This window comes from Hippocampus comes, unplaced genomic scaffold (genome assembly GCF_001891065.2).
Source record: "Hippocampus comes isolate QL1 unplaced genomic scaffold, H_comes_QL1_v1.1 scaffold189, whole genome shotgun sequence".
Classification (NCBI taxonomy): domain Eukaryota; kingdom Metazoa; phylum Chordata; class Actinopteri; order Syngnathiformes; family Syngnathidae; genus Hippocampus; species Hippocampus comes.
The window spans coordinates 492,957-513,536 of NW_017804802.1; the positions used below are offsets into that span (position 1 = coordinate 492,957).

The following is a 20,580-nucleotide window of genomic DNA, read 5'->3' on the forward strand; positions in this document are numbered from 1 at the left end:
AGAAATTTCTTCTTCCTCTTGTTTCCTTTGGTTTTTTTGTTTTATTTTAAATGACTGAAAATGAAAAATCATTTTCACAGAGGAGGCCCAGATTGACTCCGACGTCGCCATGAGAACTCACTACATTGTGAAGGCCGGCAAGGATGTGGAGCTGTCTGTTCCTTTGAAGGGTCGACCGTCTCCCGACGCTTCCTGGAGCAAAGGAGACGTATGCATTGACAACGATCCCTCTTACGAATTCCACCACTCCGACACGACCGCGGTCCTTGTGATGCGTGAGGTCACCAAGCTGGACACTGGAAAATATACAGTCAAGATTGAGAACGGCGTAGGAGAGCCCAAGACGCTAACCTTGTCCGTGAAGGTCCAGGACTCTCCAGCTCAGTGCAGGAACCTGACACTGAAAGACGTAGCCCGTGGAAAAGTCACTCTTTGCTGGGAGGCACCGCTCCTCGATGGCGGCGCTGAAATCACCAACTACATCGTTGAGAAGAAGGACTCTTCCAAGAGATCATACTCTGCAGTCACGAGCAAATGCACCGACACCACTTACACCATTGAAGATCTCTCTGAAAAGAGCTCCTTCTATTTCCGTGTACTCGCGGAGAATGAGAACGGTGTCGGTGAACCGTGCGAAACGCTTGAACCGGTGAAGGCTACGGAGACTCCCGGACCGGTCAAAGACGTTTCTATGAAGGATTCCTCAAAGACGTCAGTCACGCTGCAGTGGGCCAAGCCCGATTACGATGGCGGCAGCATCATCTCCGACTACATCGTCGAAAAGAAAGTCGCGGGTGAGGACTGGGCCCTGGGAGGAATGAGCCGACTCTGCGAGTTTGAGGTCAAACAACTGAAGGAGCACTCCGAGGTGCTCTTCAGAGTGGCTGCTCGAAATGAGAAGGGGCAGGGTGACTTTGTGAAAATCGGGCCAATCAAGGTCATTGACTATGTCATAACACCGGAAGCGAGCCTTGCCGACTACCCCGATGGAAGAATCTGCGTTCGCTTGGGTCACAATGTCCATATTGAGCTGCCATACAGAGGTAAACCCAAACCGTCGGTCTCGTGGCTGAAGGACAACCTTCCTCTGAAGGAAAGCAACCAAGTCCGCTTCAAGAAGACAGACAACAAAGCCACGCTCATGATAAAGAACGTGAAGAAAGAGAACGAGGGGAAATTCACACTTACTCTCGACAACCAAATCAACCGAAAGTCCTTCCACATCCACGTCATTACCCTCGGACCCCCGTCGAAGCCCCTCGGACCCATCCGCCTGGATGAAGTGAGAGCGGAAAGCGTCGTGATCTCCTGGGATGAGCCCAACGATGACGGCGGTGGAGACATCGACTGCTATACTGTCGAGAAGCGCGACGCCTCTCAGCCCGACTGGAAGATGGCGTGTTCCAGGGTGGAGGGAACTCAGTTCAAAGTGCCCAACCTGGTCAAGGGTGTCCAATATCAGTTCAGAGTGTGTGCTGAGAACAGGTATGGAGTCAGTGAACCCCTGGTCTCACAGATGGTCATTGCCAAGCACCAGTTCAGACCCCCGGGCCCACCAGGCCGGCCCGTTGTGTATAACGTCACCAATGACGGCATGACAATCCAGTGGGAGAAGCCTATTTATGACGGCGGCACCCCCATCCAGGGCTTCCATGTGGAGAAGAGGGAAAAAAACAGCGTCATGTGGCAGAAGGTGAACGCGGTGCTCATCAGAGAAACCGACTACAGGGTCCCGGGTCTCATTGAAGGCCTCGAGTACTCGTTCAGAGTGTACGCGCAGAATGATGCCGGCTGCAGCCGAACGAGCGATGAGAGCAAGCCCATCATGGCCGTCAGCCCCGTCGGTGAGTTCCAACCGCGGGCTCACGCACAGTGAAGAATCTCTTCACGAGCTCTTTTGCCAGACAAATGGTGAACTTCTGTCTTTCAGATCCTCCGGGCCAGCCTGACTACACTGACGTGACCGGTGACTCCATCACGCTGAAGTGGGATGCGCCCAAACGCGACGGCGGTAGCAAGATTAGCGGCTACAACATTGAGAAACGTCAGGGCCAGGGTCGTTGGTTCAAGGCCAACCTGACTGATGTGCAGGACTGCCAGCACACTGTGACGGGCTTGACGACGAATGAGCGCTACGAGTTCAGGGTGATTGCCAGAAATGCCATCGGAGTCGTCAGTCCCCCGTCCAACTCGTCCGGTTTGATTGTCGTCCGAAGCGAGAACGGTAAGCAAAGATAAGCCGGCGGGAGCGTGGGAGAGTGAGCGATAAAATGACCATCCGTTTCTCGTCCACTCCACTGATTGATTGCCTTTTCTTCTCAACCAGCCGCCCCTCACATTGAATTTGGCCCGGAGTATTTTGAGGGTTTGACTGTCAAAGCGGGTGACAACATCAGAGTGAAGGTGGCCATCGCCGGACGGCCCGTGCCCAAGGTGGTCTGGTACAGAGATGGTGTGGAAATCACCAAAAAGATGATGGATATTGTCACCGTTTCCGGATACAGCACTCTTTTCATCAGAGACGCCGACCGTACTCACCGCGGTCTCTACACCGTTGAAGCCATCAATGGATCGGGCAGCAAAAAGGAGGACCTCCTGGTTCAAGTACAAGGTGCGCACTTGTCTCTGTTGATGACGGCACAGAATGCTACAAGGGATTTCTCGACTTGTAACTCGAACTCTCTCGCGTGACGCAGACACCCCCGGGGAACCGCTAGGACCCATCGTGTTCAGCAACATCTCGGAGGGCAGATGCACTCTGTCCTGGAATCCGCCGGAGAACGACGGCTGCTCAGAAATTTCACATTACATCATCGAGAAGCGCGAAACATCCAAGATCTCTTGGGCGTTAGTGTCCGATGACTGTCGCGAGTGCACGTTCGCCGCCACCAAACTCATGAAGATCAATGAGTACCAGTTCAGGGTTTCGGCTGTGAACAAGTTTGGTGCGGGCAGGCCGTTGGAATCCTGCCCCGTTATTGCACAGCTGCAATACAGTAAGTCACGAGATTGACCTTTTTCATTTGACAGAATCTCTTTCCTCTTGCTCTTCACGTATTGCCATTGACCGTTTCTTCCCAGCCGCCCCCGATTCTCCAGGCACTCCTGATGCCACCGAGGTCACAGCGGAAAGCATAACTTTGGCCTGGACTCCTCCAACATCTGATGGCGGGAGCCCCATTCTTCACTACATTCTGGAAAAACGAGAGAAGAAGACCGTCCGTTTCTACCGGGTGCTTTCAAAGAAGCCCATCGCCGAATGTGCTCACACGGTTTCTCATCTCACCGAGGACGTGGAATACGAGTTCCGGGTCAATGCCGTGAATGACGCCGGTATCGGCTCTCCGAGCAATATCTCCCTGCCCATTAAGGCTGCCGGGCCAAAGGATATCCCCTGTGCTCCATCTGTGGTCTGCGTGTATGATTCCACAAATACCTCGATCAGTCTGGAATGGAGCAAACCTGCAGACGACGGAGGTTCTGATATCCTGGGCTACATTGTTGAGATGGCCAAGGGCGATGAACCTGACTGGAGCAGAGTAAACGGAGAGCTCGTGACACAAACGCAGTACGCGGTGACCGGTCTAGACACTGGGGTTGAGTACAAGTTCCGAGTGGCCGCTGTAAATCAAGTCGGGAGAGGTGAGGACATGGCCACTTTAGAACCGGCTCGGGCCATCGACAGACTCGCACCGCCGCAGGTGGACATTGATGCCGCCTTCAAGCAAACGCATATTGTCAAGGCTGGAGGCTCAGTGAAACTAGGCGTCCAATTCAGGGGGAAGCCTGTCCCGGTCGCCACCTGGCTGAAAGAAGAAGGAGCGCTGGGTGTGATGTCAGAGGTCACCACTGCGGAGGGCAGCAGTACTCTACATCTTGAAAACTGCTCTCGAAGTGATTCAGGCAAATACACTGTCAATCTGGAGAACAGCAGCGGTAGCAAGGCCGTTACTTTCACCGTGAGAGTCATGGACACTCCGGGAGCTCCTCAGGCGTTAGCCTTCCAAGAGGTGTCCAGAGGCTCAGTCACACTTGCGTGGCAGCCTCCACTCAACGATGGCGGAGCGCGAATCCACCACTACGTTGTCGAGAGGCGTGAGGCGACCCGTCGCACGTGGCAGCAGTCCGGGGGCAAATGCACTCAGAATGTCATGAAAATCCAGGACCTCCTGGAGGGAGTGCCATACTTCTTCAGGGTCTCCGCGGAGAACCAGCACGGTGTCGGTGAGCCGCTGGAGATGACAGAGCCCGTCATCGCCACAGCTGAGCCAGCGCCGCCAAAGAGACTGGACATTGTGGACACCACAGACAGCTCGGTGTCCCTAAGCTGGCTGAAGCCGGAGCACGACGGCGGCAGCCGTGTCCAGTGTTACGTCATCGAGACTAGGCTGAAGGGGACGGATAAGTGGTTCGTGGTTGGCACCGCCAAGAACCTCTCCTACGTGGTCGAAAAGCTCAACAAGGGAGATGAGTATCACTTCCGCGTGAAAGCTAGGAATGAGTCTGGCCTCAGCAGACCCAGGGAAACTCCAGCTCCAGTGTTGGTCAGAGAGCCACACATCGAACCTGCTGCTGATCTCAGCGAGATCAGCAATCAGCTGATCACGTGCAGATCTGGCAGCGTCTTCACAATTGACGTTCCCATTAGTGGGAGGCCCGCTCCCACGGTAGCCTGGAGGCTGGAGGAGATGAGGTTGAAGAACTCGGAGCGAGTTTCCGTTAAAGTGACGAAAGACAGAACGAGCATATCCGTCAAGGACGCCATGAGGGGCGATGGTGGAAAATACTACCTGACCCTGGAGAACGTCGCCGGAACCAAGACCTTTACGATTGACGTGAATGTTACGGGTCGGCCCAATCCTCCACTGGGGCCTGTTGAGATCTCAAATATCACCTCCCAATCCTGTGTCGTCAACTGGGATGCACCGGAGGACGATGGCGGCACCGACATTACCAACTACATTGTGGAGAAGCGCGAATCCGGTTCCAGCGCCTGGCAGCTGATCAACTCCAGTGTGAAGCGCACGTCTCTCCATGTCAGTCACCTGACCAAGTACATGCAGTACACCTTCAGGGTCTCCGCCGAGAACAGATTTGGCGTCAGCAAGCCGACCGAGTCGGAGACCATCGTTGCGGAGCATCCTTACAGTAAGTACAATTCCGCAATCTGAACGACGACAACACTTTGGATCGCAAAAGGCATGAATGGCTCACGAACTTCACGTTTGACTGCGACAGCACCTCCCGGACCCCCAACAAGGCCATCCGTCTTGAACATCTCTGCCAACACGATGACCTTGAAGTGGGAGGAGCCCTATCACGACGGCGGCAGCGAGGTGACAGGTTACTGGATTGAGAAGAAAGAGCGAAACAATATTCTTTGGGTGAGGGAAAACAAGATCCCATGCTTTGAGTGCTTTTATAAGGCGGAAGACCTCGTTGAAGGCCTCGAGTACCAGTTCCGAGTTTATGCGATGAACAGTGCCGGTCTGAGCAAGGCCAGCGAAGCCTCCAAAGGAGCAGTCGCCCAAAACCCCGTCGGTGAGTATTGCTCGCCCCCGCAAATGTTGATCACCTCCGACCTACGACTCACACGAGTCAACGTTTCCATTTTTAGACGCGCCAAGCAAGCCAGAAGTGACAAATGTAACCAGGACCACAGTGTCGCTCAAATGGCTGCCGCCGCTGAATGACGGTGGCAGTCCAATCGTCGGATACGTCATTGAGCGTAAACCATTCACCTTGACCGGCGAGGGCCGCTGGCTGAAGTGTAACTACACGAACGTGACTGACACTTTCTACACCGTTACCGCCCTGGGAGAAGGAGAACCCTACGAGTTCAGAGTCATTGCCAAGAATGCCAACCAGGTCTTTAGCGCCCCATCAGATTCCACCGGTTCCGTGCAGTGCAAGACTGACTTTGGTAAGCTCTTTGAGGTATTTGTGAAGATCTGATGTCACGTACAGTATGCGGCAAATACCCAGGCCGACCGCGCGGATGCAGCGAGTGTAAAATAAATATGTCGATATGTTACGCTAGAACCTCCAAAGGCTCAGCTGGATGGCAAACTCCTGTCTGAAGTTGTTATGGTGAGAGCGGGGTCAGACCTGGTTCTGGACGCTGCGGTGGGTGGCAGGCCTGACCCCAAAGCTTCCTGGTCCAAGGGCAGCAGGGAACTGGAGTTATGCGAGAAGTACCACTTGCGATACACAGCCAGCCGGGCGACGGCCATCATCAAGTTCTGTGACAGAGATGACACCGGCAAGTATATTCTCACCGTCAGGAACGTGAGTGGAACAAAGACTGCCGAAGTCAACGTCAAAGTCCTCGGTGAGTAGGCGTGCGTCGTATCGGTCATCAAAATCCTTTTCAGACCCGGAGGCGACTAACAACGCGGTGGCGAATGTTTCTAGACACCCCAGGGGCGTGCGAAGGCGGCATCCAGATCAGCAAGGTCACAGAGGAGTCGTGCACGCTGAGCTGGAAGCCACCTTTGGAGGACGGCGGTGACGAGGTGTCCCACTACCTCGTCGAGAGGAGGGACACCAACAGACTGAACTGGGTTTTCATGCATGCCGAGTGCAAGGAGCTGACCTGTGGCATCACCGGACTTGTCAAGAACACAGAATACTTGTTCCGAGTCCGGGGAATCAACAAGTACGGCCCCGGAGTCCCGCTTCTCTCCGAGCCCATGGTCGCCAGAAACACTTTCAGTGAGTGTTACCGTCCGGCCGTGTGCAAAATCAAAATGTGTGCGAAACGCATTTCCTTCATGGCGTCGCTTGCAGTCGGAAGTTTTCGCTCGTGGTTTTCCCGCACGTCAATGACCGCTTTGTTGGATCGTAGTCCTAGCGGCATGCGGTGCTGCCGTCACGTAGACGGTAACGCCACGTTCCGCTACGCGACGGGCTTGCCTTCCAGCAATCATCGTTATTATAACCCCCGCCTGCCGGAGTTGTCGATTTCAACCTGAAGCACATCCTCTTCCAGCTGTGCCAACTCCACCGAGTGCACCGGAGATCCTGGTGTCCGGAAAGGACTTTGCGACCATTGAGTGGCTGAAGCCTGAGAGCGATGGCGGCAGTCCGTTGGTCCACTATCTGGTTGAGAGGCGTGAGAAGAAGAGCGCCCGCTGGGTGAAGGTGAACAGAAGCGGAGCTCATCTCGACACGACACTGAAAGTGTCGGGTTTGACCGAAGGCAACGTCTACCAGTTCAGGGTCACTGCCGTCAACAAGGCTGGAGAGAGTGAGCCCAGTGAGGTTTCTCTCTATGTTGTCTGCAGAGAGCCGACATGTAAGTTCGGCAGTCGCTGATGGACAAATACAATTTGTTGGTGACGCGCCGACCGGCCGTGACCGCCGATGGCTGCTTTTAAAATCTCTCCCTCCCCTCGTCTTAGGCACCCCGTCTGCCCCCTCTGTACCTCGTATCACTGACACCCATGCTGACAGCATCAGCTTGGCCTGGTCCCGCCCCGTGGAGGACGGAGGAGCTGATGTGCTGGCCTACATTTTGGAAATGCAGGAAGCTGGGACAGAGGAGTGGACAAAGGCCCACGAGAAGACGCTGCGGACTTCGGAACACACGGCGACCGGACTTTGCTCGGGGAAGAAGTATAGCTTCCGAGTGGCCGGCCTCAACATCAACGGCACCGGAGACTTCAGCGAGCCCTGTGCCGAAACAGAGCCAGTGGAGAGAATCGGTATGTTGCCCGTTCGATCGGAAGAATATCATTTTCTCTCCTGCTAAGAACGACAGACAGACAGACAGGCTGAACAGGCTCATTCATTATGATCTCGACCCAACAGAAACTCCTGACTTGGAGCTCCACGATGATCTGAAGAAGACCATCTGCCTGCGTGCCGGCGGTTCTCTGCGTCTCTTTGTCAATGTTAGCGGCCGTCCCGCTCCGACAATCATTTGGAGCAAGCCGGGCGTCGACCTTAACAGCCGAGGCTTCGTCGAGGTCACCCACAACTCAACCACGCTCATCATTGACAAGGTCCACCGATACGATGCTGGAAAATACACGCTGGTGGCCGAGAACTCTGCCGGGAAACGAGAAGTCGATATTCTGGTCAAAGTCTACGGTAAGCGGACGACCGTGTCACGAGTCGATGCGTACGTCGTGATTCGGACTATTTAGGAATGCTGTATCCAAATTGTGAACTTTTTTTTTTGGAATTCTAGACACGCCGGGACCGACAGGACCGATCAAGATCAAGGAACTGACCAAAGAATACGCCACCATCTCCTGGGATGCCCCGACTGTCGACGGCGGAGCCCCTGTCAATAATTACATTCTTGAGAGGCGCGAGGCCTCCATGAGAGCCTACAAAACCGTCACTTCCAAGTGCAGCAAGACATCCTTCAAGATTGAGGGCCTGATGGAGGGCATGCTGTATTACTTCCGCGTCCTGCCTGAAAACATTTACGGTGTCGGTGAGCCTCGCGAGACATCGGACGTCGTCCTGGTTTGCGAGGTGCCTCACCCGCCGCGCAAATTGGAGGTGGTCGATGTCACCAAAAGCGCCGTTTCGTTGGGCTGGGAGAAACCCGAGCACGACGGAGGTAGCAGACTGACCGGTTACGTGGTTGAGGCCTGCAAATTTGGCACCGACAAGTGGATGAAGGTGGCCTCGCTCAAGCTAACCGACTTTGAGCACACCATTGAGAAGCTGAATGAAGGGGAGCAGTACTTGTTCAGAATCAAAGCCATCAACAGTCGAGGTGCCGGTGAAGCAAAGGAGCTGGTCGCACCGGTGACCGTCAAAGAACAAAGAGGTGACCGGCATAGTCATAGTCAGAGCGTTTTGATTTTTTTGGTCTTTTTGCACGAGACCAAACATGTTTTTTCGCCTTTCCTAAACATTGCGGGGGCGGGGCGGGGCTTCTTGTTTTTTTCCAGTGATGCCCGCAGCGGATTTCACAAGCCTTCCGCAGAAAGCCGTTCACCTTCTGGCCGGTAAAACCCTGGAGCTGGACCTGCCGATCGTCGGCAGGCCTCCCCCGTCTTGCTTCTGGTTCTTTGGCGAAAGTAGGATCAAAATCACAGACCGTGTCAAGATCCGGAGCACCGGCAACTTTTCCAAACTAACCATTGCCGACACGACCATTGACGATACTGGAAACTACACCTTGGAGTTGAAGAACGCTGTTGGTGTTACCGCCGAGGTCATCAAGGTTGTCATTCTCTGTAAGGAAACCCCTGCGGATGGGCCTTATCTTTGATATGTTCAGATATGTTCAGGTGAAATATGGTCAGAGGTGGGCGGAGTAGCCACCACGCATTGTACTCAAGCAGGAGCTCAGTCTGTTACTTTAGAATAAGAGCATACATGCATAATGGCGTGGAATGGAATAAAAAACAAGCATTGGCTTTATTCACACAAACGATGGAATGAAGAAGCTTCCTGTTGACCAAGTCTAATAACAACATGGAGGCTTTTTTTGGAGCTGCGTCTTTTCGTTCCGAAGCAGTCGTGCGTTAGCATAGCTGTGTGTATGTGTATGTGTGTGTGTGTATGTGTGTGTGTGTGTGTGTGTGTGTGTGTGTGTGTGTGTGTGTGTGTGTATCTATCTATATCTATATACTGTATATAGACATAGACAGATAGATAAAGATAGATAGATAGACACACACACACACACACACACCAGTAAAAACTTTAATCCAAACTATGTGGCGTGTATAATTTGTCCCAAAATGTTGCTTGTGTTAATGCGATGAAGTCAATGTAGTACGTTACTACCCACTACTGAATATGGAAGACATTGAACCTGATTTCATACAACAAAAGAAGTGCGGTCGGAATCATTTTGGCACTCTGATTTTCTCTCAGCCAAACCCGACGAACCAGAAGGACCAATCCGATTTGATGAGATTGACGCCACCACAGTCACCTGTAGCTGGGATCCTCCTGCCAGGGACGGCGGAGCTCCGGTCAGTGGCTACGCGGTGGAGCAACGAGATGCCCACAGACCAGGCTGGGTGCCGGTTTCGGACTCTGTCAGTCGACCCACCTTCAAATTTGAGAACCTGACTGAGGGAGAAGAGTACGTCTTCCGTGCGGCTGCTGTGAATCACTACGGCACCGGAGAATTCTTACAGTCTGAGATTGTCACCTGTCGGAGCCTGACAAGTAACGACTGTTTTTTTTTTTTTTTTTTTAATTCCCAAAAGTAGATGTGCTCATAAGCCCTGACAGAAGGCTAACGTGTTGTCTCACCTCCACAGATGTGTCTGGATCTCCCGGCCGACCGACTATTTTTGATGTTTCACGCGACGGCATGACTGTTGCCTGGAACCCGCCAGAAGAGGACGGCGGGCTGGAGGTTTCCGGCTACATCATCGAGCGCAAAGAAGTCCGGGCTGACAGATGGGTGCGTGCCAACAAGAATCCCGTCACCATGAACAGATACCGCTCGACGGAGCTCATCGAAGGCCTGGAGTACGAACACAGAATCATCGCTATCAACGCACGCGGATTAAGCAAACCAAGTTTGCCTTCGAAACCAGCTGTGGCGTCAGATCCCATCGGTGAGAGATCAGCAACACCCAAATGAAATATTTCTGCGTTTTTTTTTTTTCTGCACAGCACTTTGTCAAGTCTCAATGTTTTGATTCATTTCACGTTGACAGTCGGATCCATAAAACCGTAACTCTCTTTCTGTCCCGGTCAGATCCGCCCGGTTGCCCGCAGAACCCTCGGATCACGGAAACCACCAAGTCGTCCGTCTCACTGGCTTGGAGTCCCCCCGATGATGAGGGAGACGCGAGAGTGGACGGGTACCTCATTGAGATGCAGAAAGTGGGCACCATGGCTTGGCTCAAATGCAACACCACCCCATCTCTGATCTGCGAGTACACACTGACCAACATGCCACAAGGAGAGGAGTTCAAATTCCGAGTACTGGCCTGCAACGCGGGAGGTTCCGGCGAGCCGGCCGAAGTTCCTGGAACTATCGCCGTCACAGAGATGTTTGGTAAGCACGTACGGGAATGACCACGCCGGCTACAGTCACCGTGTTGTTTTCATGGAAGTCAGTGGAAAAATAACTCGCATTTCTACCCTTTGGCTCGCCAGAATCTCCCGATTGTGAACTCGAGCTGAAATACAAAGACGTGTACGTGGTTCGTCACGGCGGGGTGGTCCGGCTCTCTCTTCCCATCAAGGGGAAACCTCCCCCCACCTGCTCGTGGTCAAAGGACAGCGGGCCACTGTCACTCAAGGCCATGGTTGCTTTCACCGGAGACACCAGTGAACTGGTGATCAAAGGAGCCGAGAGGAGCGACTCCGGTGTATATGAGCTGTGCTTGGAAAATAAAGTTGGCAGGAAGAAGGCCCAAATCAAGGTCAATGTCATTGGCCGTCCGAGTGCTCCAGAAGGACCGTTAACGTTTGAGGAAATCCAGGCCAACTCTGTGAAGGTGTCCTGGAAAGTGCCCGCCGACGACGGCGGTGCCGCGATACTCGGTTACATTGTTGAAAGAAGAGAGGTCACCAGAAATGCGTGGTACACGGTGGACAGCAGGGTGACTGATAACCAGCTGCTTGTCAAGGGCCTAAACGAAGGAACAGAATATCACTTTAAGGTTACCGCTGAGAACTCTTTTGGTATCGGTCCATCGCTGAAGTCGGAGCAGCCGCTGGTGCCCAAGACTCCGCTTTGTAAGTCTTCTTGCTTTTCCCATCACGTGCCAGAATCGATTCAACAGCTGTTGGTGAGCCGGGAAACTCTCGTTTGCAAAATAGGCCCACCGCAGCCTTCCGGTACCCCGCCGGAGATCGTGGATGTCACCAAGAGCTCCGTGGCACTGACATGGTCCAGACCAAAGGATGACGGAGGGTCTTCCGTCACCGGTTACTTCATCGAGTACAAGGAGGCGTCTGCGGAGCAATGGTCTCGTCACCCCGCCAGGATTCCCTCCACCACGTTTACCCTGTCTGGCCTCACGGCAAATGCGGACTATCACTTCCGTATTTTTGCGGTCAATGACATCGGCGAGAGTGAGGCCGGACCCGTGTCAGATACAGTCACGTGCAAAGATCCATTCGGTGAGTCATTATATTTGAGGGAAGTCAAAGGCTTGACCGCCAACCGCCTTCCTTTCAAAGACACGTCCTTTCATTCGCATGAAGAGTTCTCATCTCTCGTCTCACTCGCGCTCTTGCGTGGCTGCGGTCAGTAAGGACATTTGACTTTGCTTTGCTTGTTTGTACCTTGCAGACAAGCCAAGCCAGCCGGGTGAAATTGATACAACAACTGTGACGAACAACTTGATCACCATTCGCTGGCAAGCTCCAGAGTGTGATGGTGGAAAAGAGGTCCTGGGCTATTGGGTGGAATACAGGAAGTCCACTGAAAGCACCTGGAAGAAATGCCACAGGGAGAGGCTGAAAGAACAGGAGTTCACCATGCGTGGCCTGGCTGAAGCTACTGAATATGAGTTCAGAGTACTTGCCGAGAATGAGACCGGAATAAGCAGGCCTCGACGGACAGCCACTTGCATTAAGACTAAACTGAGTGGTACGTAGACTATCTATCGTTCTATCCATCTACCGCTCTCTCTCTCTCTCATATACAGGCATATATATATATGAATGAAGATATCAATTGTTGTCACCAGACAATCAGCCACCTGTTCACATGTGAGACTTTGTGTATCTCTCTGCTTGCCCCTGACCTAGTTGAAACAAAACCAAGTCTGAGAAAGGAAATGGATGAAGTCACGGAGAAGCTTGGACAGCCCGCTGTCATGAAGTGCCAGATCATCGGCAGGCCTGTTCCAGAGATCCGGTGGTACCACGCGGGAAAGGAGATCGTCGAGTCCCGCAAATACGAGATGAGCTCCGATGGCCGTAACCACTCCCTTTCCGTCATGACCGACCAACAAGAAGACGAGGGAGAATACACCTGTAAGGCTACCAACGATGCCGGAGAAGCAGAAACCACAGGAGTTCTCGTCCTGGAAGCCGCTCCCTCCTTCCACTCCGACTACCCGTTGAAGAGCACCTACTACGCCGGTCTGGGAACAACCCTGCGCATCCACGCTGTGTACATTGGCCGTCCTGCACCAAAGATTATGTGGCTCCAGGAGGCGAAGACCTTGGAGAACTCGGAGGACGTCAGTATCGAGACCACGGAGCATTATACCCACCTCATCATCAAGAACGTGCAGCGCAGAATCCACGGAGGAAAATACAGGATCCGACTGCACAACCACTTTGGCAGGGCCGACACCGCCTTTAATGTTGAAATCTACGGTACGTCCTCACACCTCGGCGAGTACTAGCTTTGCCTTGGTCAAAGCGATCACGATTCCGATGCGCCGCAATCCTTTGTTTGCAGACAAACCTGACGCCCCCCAGGGTCCCATCGTTCTGGAGGCGCTCCTGAAGAACTCTGTCATCATCAGCTGGAAGCCTCCCGGCGACGACGGCGGATGCCTGATTACCAACTACATCGTGGAGAAGCGCGAGGACAAGGAAGGAAGCGAGTGGGAACTGGTGTCATCATCCATTAATGGCACAACCTGTCGCGTGCCCAACCTGACCGACAGCGTTGGATACTTTTTCCGCGTATACGCCCAGAATCGCAATGGCAACAGCGAGCCGCTTGAACTCATCGCGCCGATCCTCATTAAGAGCCAATTGGGTTTGTTCAGTCCACAAGCTAATCTTCACCAAATTCAGACAAACGCCGTGCTGCTGTACTGACAAAACATTTTCTTGTCCGCAGAGAAACCATCACCGCCTCAGGCAATAGTTGTTTCTGGAATCACCAAAGACTCCTGCGTGGTTTCCTGGAAGCCTCCCCTCAGTGACGGCGGCTCCAAAATCAAGAGCTATTGCCTTGAGAAGAAGCAAAAGAGGACCAAGAAAGAATGGGGCGAATGGACGCCGGTGACCGCAGATGAGATCAAACAGACGGTCTTTTCCGTCAAATGCTTGTCAGAGGGCATCGAACATGTATTTCGGGTGAAGTGCGAGAACCTCGGAGGACAAAGTGACTACAGTGAGGAGAGTGCTCCCATTGTCCCCGCCGTAGCGGTTGACGTTCGAGCGCCTGCGTTCAGGGAGGAGCTGAGGAATATAAGCGTCAAACACAAGAGCAACGCTACGCTCGTCTGCAAGATCACAGGTCAGCCCAAACCCGTCATCAAGTGGTTCCGACGAGGAAAGGAGATCCATTCGGATGGAAAGAAGATCAAGATTCAAGAATTCAAGGGAGGTTACCACCAACTGGTCATCGCCGAGGCTGACGAGGAAGACTCGACTGTGTACCAGATCAGGGCAACCAACCAAGGAGGTTCCATCTGTGCTACCATCTCTCTGGATGTTGAAAGTAAGAATACATTGCATGGTTTTTTTTTTTGAGGGTGGGGGTGGGGGGGGGGACAAATATGTTATTACTTACTTGTTCTCAACAACAGATGTTCTCTTCACAATGACTACGTTTTCCTCTGTTATCAGTTCCTGCAAAGATCCACCTTCCCAAGAACCTCAAGGACAAAGAAGCAATTCCTGCCCTGCGTGGAGAAATGGTCAATATTAAGATACCTTTCGGTGGCAAGCCAGATCCTGTCATCACATGGCAGAAGGGACAAGATCTTATCGACAGCAATGGCCACTACCAAGTCATCGTCACGCGATCCTTCACTTCTTTGGTGTTCCCCAACGGGGTGGAGAAGAGGGACGCTGGATTCTACATTGTCTGCGCTAAAAACAGATTTGGGATTGATCAGCAGACGGTCGAGCTGGACGTGGCGGATGTCCCTGATCCCCCGCGCGGCATTAAAGCCAGCGATGTCTCTCGAGACTGCGTCACACTTAATTGGGTTGCCCCAGCAAACGATGGCGGCAGCAGGGTGATCAGTTACACGATTGAAAAGTGCCCCACCACAGCCGAGATGTGGGAGCGCGTCGCTCAATCTCGTGACACCCGCTACACTGTTATCAATCTCTTCGGGGGAACGAGCTATCAGTTCAGAGTCATCGCCGAGAACAAATTTGGACAGAGTGCCCCGTCCGAGAGCAGCGGACCCGTCATGACGAAGGAGGACAAATCCAGAGTTCTTCTCTATGACAGGGAGGTTGACGAGACAGGGCACGTTCCCAGAAGCAAAGCCCAACACTCTGATGCGAAGAATCTGCATCACAGATTTGCTATTGCAGAAGAATTGGGAAGAGGTCAGTTTGGTATCGTCCACCGCTGTGTGAGCATCAGCTCTGAGAAGACCTACATGGCTAAATTTGTCAAAGTCAGGGGTGCGGATCAGGCGATTGTGAAGAAAGAGATAGCGACACTGAACCTGGCCAAGCACGCCAACTTCCTCCTTCTCCACGAGTCATTCGATAGCCCAGAGGAGCTGGTCCTGATCTACGACTTCATCTCAGGCGGCGACATCTTTGAGCGTCTCAACGCAGCAGAGTTTGAGCTCAATGAGCGAGAGATCGCCAATTACATTCGGCAGATCTGCTCCGCCCTCGAGTTTCTGCACAGTCAGAGCTACGGGCATTTTGACATCAGACCCGAGAACGTCGTGTACGCGACAAGAACCAGCTCCGTTGTAAAAATCATCGAGTTGGGCCAGTGCAGACACCTGACGCCGGGAGAGCAAATCAAGGTCCAGTACACCACTGTGGAGTACGCCGCCCCTGAGATCCACCAGTGTGACATGGTGAGCACCGTGACCGACATGTGGTCAGTCGGCGTCCTGTCCTACGTACTCCTCAGTGGACTCAATCCATTCGTGGCCGAAACCAACCAGCAGATGATTGACAACATTTCAAACGCAGCCTACAGCTACGATGACGAATCCTTCAAGCGGGTCAGCGTTGAAGCGTTGGACTTCACAGACCGCTTAATGACGAAGGAACGCAAGCACCGCATGACCGCTGCCGAGGCGCTGCTGCATCCGTGGTTGTCCGCGCCTGCGGAACATTTGAGTACCGGAACCATCCAGAGCACCAGACACAAGAGATACTACCAGACAATGGCGAGGAAAGAATGGAATACCGCCGTGTCTGCGGCTCGCGTGGCCAGCGGCGGCTCGATTAGGTCCCAGCGAGGCGTGTTCATCGCCAAGGTGAAGATCGCTCCGTTTGAACACGGACCGGTCGGAGGCCAGGTCGGACACTTGGTGGCCAGCGAGGGTGACAGTGCCAAGTTCATCTGCAACATTGACAACTATGACAGCACCACTGAGGTCACTTGGTATTGCGGCGTCAGGCAACTGGAAGCTAGCGACAGGTACAAAATCGATTATGACGACGGCCTGGCGGCGATCACGATCGCCAAGGTGACGAGAGCGGACGACGGCACGTACAGATGCAAAGTCGTCAATGAATACGGCGAGGACAGCGTCTACGCGGAGCTCTTCGTCAACGGCGTCAGGTCATACCGTGACTTCTTCACCGCTCGCGTGGTCAAGAGGACCAAGCGTCGAATCGACACGGCCAGAATGCTTCAGAAGCCGCCGGAGTTCACCCTTCCGCTGGTTAACCACACGGCATACGTTGGCGAGGACGTGCGCTTTGGCGTGACCATCACCGTTCACCCCGAGCCCCGCGTCACGTGGCACAAATCTGGACAAAAGCTGCTCCCCGGAGAGGATGACAAAAAGTACACCTTCATCAGTGACACAGGCCTGTACCAGCTCGTTATCCACAGCGTCGACGATGACGACGATGCAGAGTACAGCGTCGTAGCCCGCAACCGGTACGGCGACGACACCTGCAAGGCTCGTCTTACCGTGGTTCCTCGGCCGAAACCGGCAGACCTCACCATCAGGCCCATGTTCAAGCGCCTTCTTGCCAATGTCGAGTGCAGAGAGGGCCAGAACGTTCGCTTTGAAATCAGGGTGTCGGGACACCCGGCGCTCAAGTGGGAAAAGGATGGCACGCCCATCGCCTTCGGGCCATCTATCGAACTCGTGCACGAGGGCTTGGATTATTTCATTCTTCACGTGAGAGACACGCTGCCTGAAGACTCCGGTGTATACCGAGTGACCGCAACCAACTCTGCTGGATCCGCCAGTTGCCAGGCAACGCTAAAAGTCGAACGCGTCGCCCACGTCAAGAAAGTTTACGAGAGCAGCCAGAAGGAGCGGGCGAGTTTGACTCAGAAGGAGGAATTGGACAAAAAAGTGAGGCTGCATCAGATTTTGTCAGACACCGTCGTCTTACCGTTACCTCCTGCGGCAGTGCAGGCTGTCAGGGAAGCGGCGACCGTGTTCAAACCCGCCGTGCCCACTAAAAAGGGCGAGAAGTCGGAGGCCGAAAAACAGAAAGAGAAAGAGGAGCGGAAGAAACGGGCCGATGAGAAAAGACTACGCATGCCGTACGATGTACCCGCGCCACGGGTCGTGAACCAGGCTGTGCTCGAAGAGGACGTGGAAATCAAACACTTCAAGCCACTGTCGGATATGAAGTGGTACAAGAAGCTCAGGGATCAGTATGAATTCCCGGAGCCCTTGGAGAAAATTAGGCAGAAGCGGATGAAGCGTATTCGTCTCTCCAGGTGGGAGGAGTTCTACGAGGTGCCGATCAGGATCAAGGACCAGTACAAGCCAAGGTGGCGCATCCCATCCGTGACTCGGGACGATTTGGAGACGGTGAGGCCGTCGAGGCGCCGCGTGGCTTCCCCGGAGGTGGATGTCTACCACAGGATCAGGAGAAGGTCCCTGGGCGACCTGTCGGACGAGGAGCTGCTACTGCCGGTGAAGGAGTATCTGTCCATGAAGACCACCGAGGAGGAGAGGCTTCGCCTGGAGGGAGAGCTGGAACTCGGGTACTCGGCTTCCCCGCCCAGCCTCAGCCCCGTCCGCTTTGAGCTGTCGGCGCTGCGCCCTTCGCCGCCCGTAAGAGCATATAGTGATGAGGAGGAGGCCCGAGCCTCGCCGAGGTACGACTCTTACCGAATTCCGTCCAAATACGAAGCCGGCCCCAGCTTTGTCGAGCTGCGGCAGCGCCATGACAAAGCCACGTACAGACCTCCCAGAGAGAAGCAAAGAGTCTACGAGGAGAGGGAGGATCAGGAGTTGCTCCGACCTCACGCAACCGCTCAGAGACTCTCCTCCTACAAGAGTCAACTCCAGCGCATGGAATTTGAGGAGAAGACTCGAAGTTTGAGGCAGGAAACGGCCGTCACTGTCACAAGAGCTTCGGAGAGCATCGAATCGGAGCACCTGACGTTTTTGGCTTCCGAATATGTCCCGAAACCCATGAAGAAGCTCTCCGAACCGGAGATGAAAGCTGCTCCCTCAGAAAAGGTGGTTAAAAAAGACAGCGCTTTGCCCAGAGTCGATTTTCTCTCCAGGTACGAGGAGAGAAAGCAGACTCTCAGGTCAGAGCGGAGGTCTGTGGAGAGAACGTCGGATTCTCCTTTCAGTCTCGACCACGTACCGCACATTAGCATCCGCTTGCGATCTCATCGCGTCGCCTCGGGCTCCGACGCCAGCTTCACCCTCAATGTCCGGGCCAGACCTGAGCCCGGAGTCAAGTGGTTCCACAACGGAAAGGAGATCAAGCCCAGCGACAAACACCGCATGAGCCATACGAGTGGACTTCTGACTCTCCAGATCAACAACTGTGTGACTGAAGACGCAGGAACGTACTCTGTGGTCTGCAGGAACATCAAAGGAGAGACTTCAGACAGTGCCACATTGGACGTAGCGACAGGATATGCTGCCTACTCTTCCACCCGCCGGGATGAGGAGCCGCCATCCTCCCATCTTACGGACGCGGCCGAAACGGAGGCGTACCGCATCTCGGCGGCGGCGGCCGAGGAAACGGTGGCCCAAACGGTGACAAAGAGCGTCAGTGTTGTCGAAAGGGAAAAAGCCGAGCCCGCGGTCCCTCCGAAGATCCTGAGCAAACCTCAGTCTCTGAGCGTCGAGGAGGGAGGTCTTGCCAGATTTGTCTGCGACGCGGACGGCGACCCGTCGCCTTCCATATTGTGGCTTCATGAGGGAGCGGCTCTGAGTTCCTCCGGCTATCGCCGCATTGTCTCGACGCCGTACGGCTCCTCTTTGGAGATTTCTTCTGTTCAGGTGTCCGATGAGGGAAACTATGCCGTGATCGTGGAAAATAGCGGCGGCAAAGAAGCAGCCCATTTCACACTGACCATTCGCAAGACTGAGTCCAAGCAAAAAGTCGGGGTCTCTCCTCGAGTCGCCTCTCCTGAAGCCAGGTCCCCCGAGCCTGTCAAATCCCCACAGAGGATGCGGTCTCCCGAGCCGCTCAAGTCCCCTCTGAGGGTCAAGTCGCCGGTCTCGCCAAAGTCCCCCACCGCCAAATCCCCGCCCCCGTCCGTCAGTCAAATCAAATGGTGATCGCCGCAGTGCGAGAGAGCGACGGCGGAGCGTCTGTGCTGCGACTCTTCAACCAACTCGGCTCCACCTCCGCGACTGTCAACGTTCGGGTCCGATCGATGTAAGAAAAAAAAAAAAAATTCCATTACAACGTGTCGGTGTATTAACCCCACCCCCGCCCCAATTCCCCTCATTGGTAATTGTTTGTTTCATGAATAAGCAACAAGAATTGACACAGGTTCATCTTCTTGTAAATAAGAACTTTTTTTTTGTACCTAACTTGACGTTCATTCTTTGGTAAACTCAAGTATCTCCAGTTGTTTTCCAATGTGATGACACTTGTGCAGTGACATGTACATAATGTATATAGCCGGATCGGACGGTTATGGGGAATGTATGGATTGTTATTGATGACGATGAATATGAAGCAAAGGAAGGAAACCAAATGCGCTTGAACAGGAGAAAGTCCCGCGCGGTACGAATACCCTGCTAAACGCGGAAACTAAAATGCTGCGCCTCAACGCTACGTTGACGTCTAAGATGGCCTCGGCAGGTAGAGCGTCTCCCTGTCGAAGTTAACGCAAAAAGAAACCTATTTGATTTGGACACGTGTCGCTCTTACTATTTCCTGCGGAAGCGAGACCCCGAGCGCCGCCTGCGTCACCCTCACGCAAGCGGCGCGACGAGGTCTCGCGCTCGGACCGACTGCGTCGCACCACCGATTTCTTGGATGACCGGCTGAGAGCGCGAGTGGCCTGCGCTCTCTCCCCTTTGACATTGGAGCGCCGCTTCTGGCGCAGGACAGTCCTTCGGGAACGGCCCCCGGCCGCCAAAGAAAGTCCCGGTGGGCTCTGCTGCGCGGGAGCTGCGCCGTCTCTTGGAGGATTGCTCATTAGCCCGTTTGCGTGTGTAGTAGCTCGTAGTCAGTGTTGAGTTCTCTGCCGCGGTGGACTCCACCCGCTGTGGGAAACCGCATTTTCTTTCACTAATCCTCCTTGAGTGTTTTCTTGTTTTTGTTCGAATAAAGCATGCTTTCAGCACCACATCCTGGCTATTTTTTTCCACGCATCGTTGACACACAGTAATCGCATTTCAACACGATTCTTAGTGCCGCAAAGCATGGTGGGAGCTATTCCACAAAAAAAAAAAAAAAAACACAATCTCCGAAGGCCTGAATGTGTCTCCCTCCGGTGGACACGCTGCGCCATCGCACCCCTCCAATCCTAACTTCCAGTACAATCACGGTACGGTGAAACTC

General features: G+C 53.8%; 1 protein-coding gene across 2 annotated transcripts in view; it reads left to right on the top strand.

Annotated features, from left to right (window-relative positions):
- Positions 1-20,367, top strand: part of ttn.1 (titin, tandem duplicate 1) — an 83,186-nt gene extending 62,819 nt beyond the window's left edge. For both annotated transcript variants that reach the window (XM_019895048.1, XM_019895124.1), the window contains 24 exons: positions 81-1,844; positions 1,931-2,224; positions 2,327-2,611; positions 2,697-2,996; positions 3,082-5,148; positions 5,239-5,541; positions 5,618-5,923; positions 6,041-6,331; positions 6,415-6,714; positions 6,992-7,297; positions 7,404-7,706; positions 7,813-8,094; positions 8,195-8,788; positions 8,913-9,200; positions 9,847-10,146; positions 10,242-10,544; positions 10,688-10,990; positions 11,092-11,676; positions 11,761-12,063; positions 12,236-12,535; positions 12,697-13,272; positions 13,358-13,663; positions 13,748-14,353; positions 14,482-20,367. In XM_019895048.1, the coding sequence (XP_019750607.1) occupies positions 81-1,844; positions 1,931-2,224; positions 2,327-2,611; positions 2,697-2,996; positions 3,082-5,148; positions 5,239-5,541; positions 5,618-5,923; positions 6,041-6,331; positions 6,415-6,714; positions 6,992-7,297; positions 7,404-7,706; positions 7,813-8,094; positions 8,195-8,788; positions 8,913-9,200; positions 9,847-10,146; positions 10,242-10,544; positions 10,688-10,990; positions 11,092-11,676; positions 11,761-12,063; positions 12,236-12,535; positions 12,697-13,272; positions 13,358-13,663; positions 13,748-14,353; positions 14,482-19,343 (16,127 nt within the window). In that variant the 3' untranslated portion in view covers positions 19,344-20,367. The remainder of the gene's footprint in view (positions 1-80; positions 1,845-1,930; positions 2,225-2,326; positions 2,612-2,696; positions 2,997-3,081; positions 5,149-5,238; positions 5,542-5,617; positions 5,924-6,040; positions 6,332-6,414; positions 6,715-6,991; positions 7,298-7,403; positions 7,707-7,812; positions 8,095-8,194; positions 8,789-8,912; positions 9,201-9,846; positions 10,147-10,241; positions 10,545-10,687; positions 10,991-11,091; positions 11,677-11,760; positions 12,064-12,235; positions 12,536-12,696; positions 13,273-13,357; positions 13,664-13,747; positions 14,354-14,481) is intronic.
- Positions 20,368-20,580: the final 213 nt, after the last annotated feature.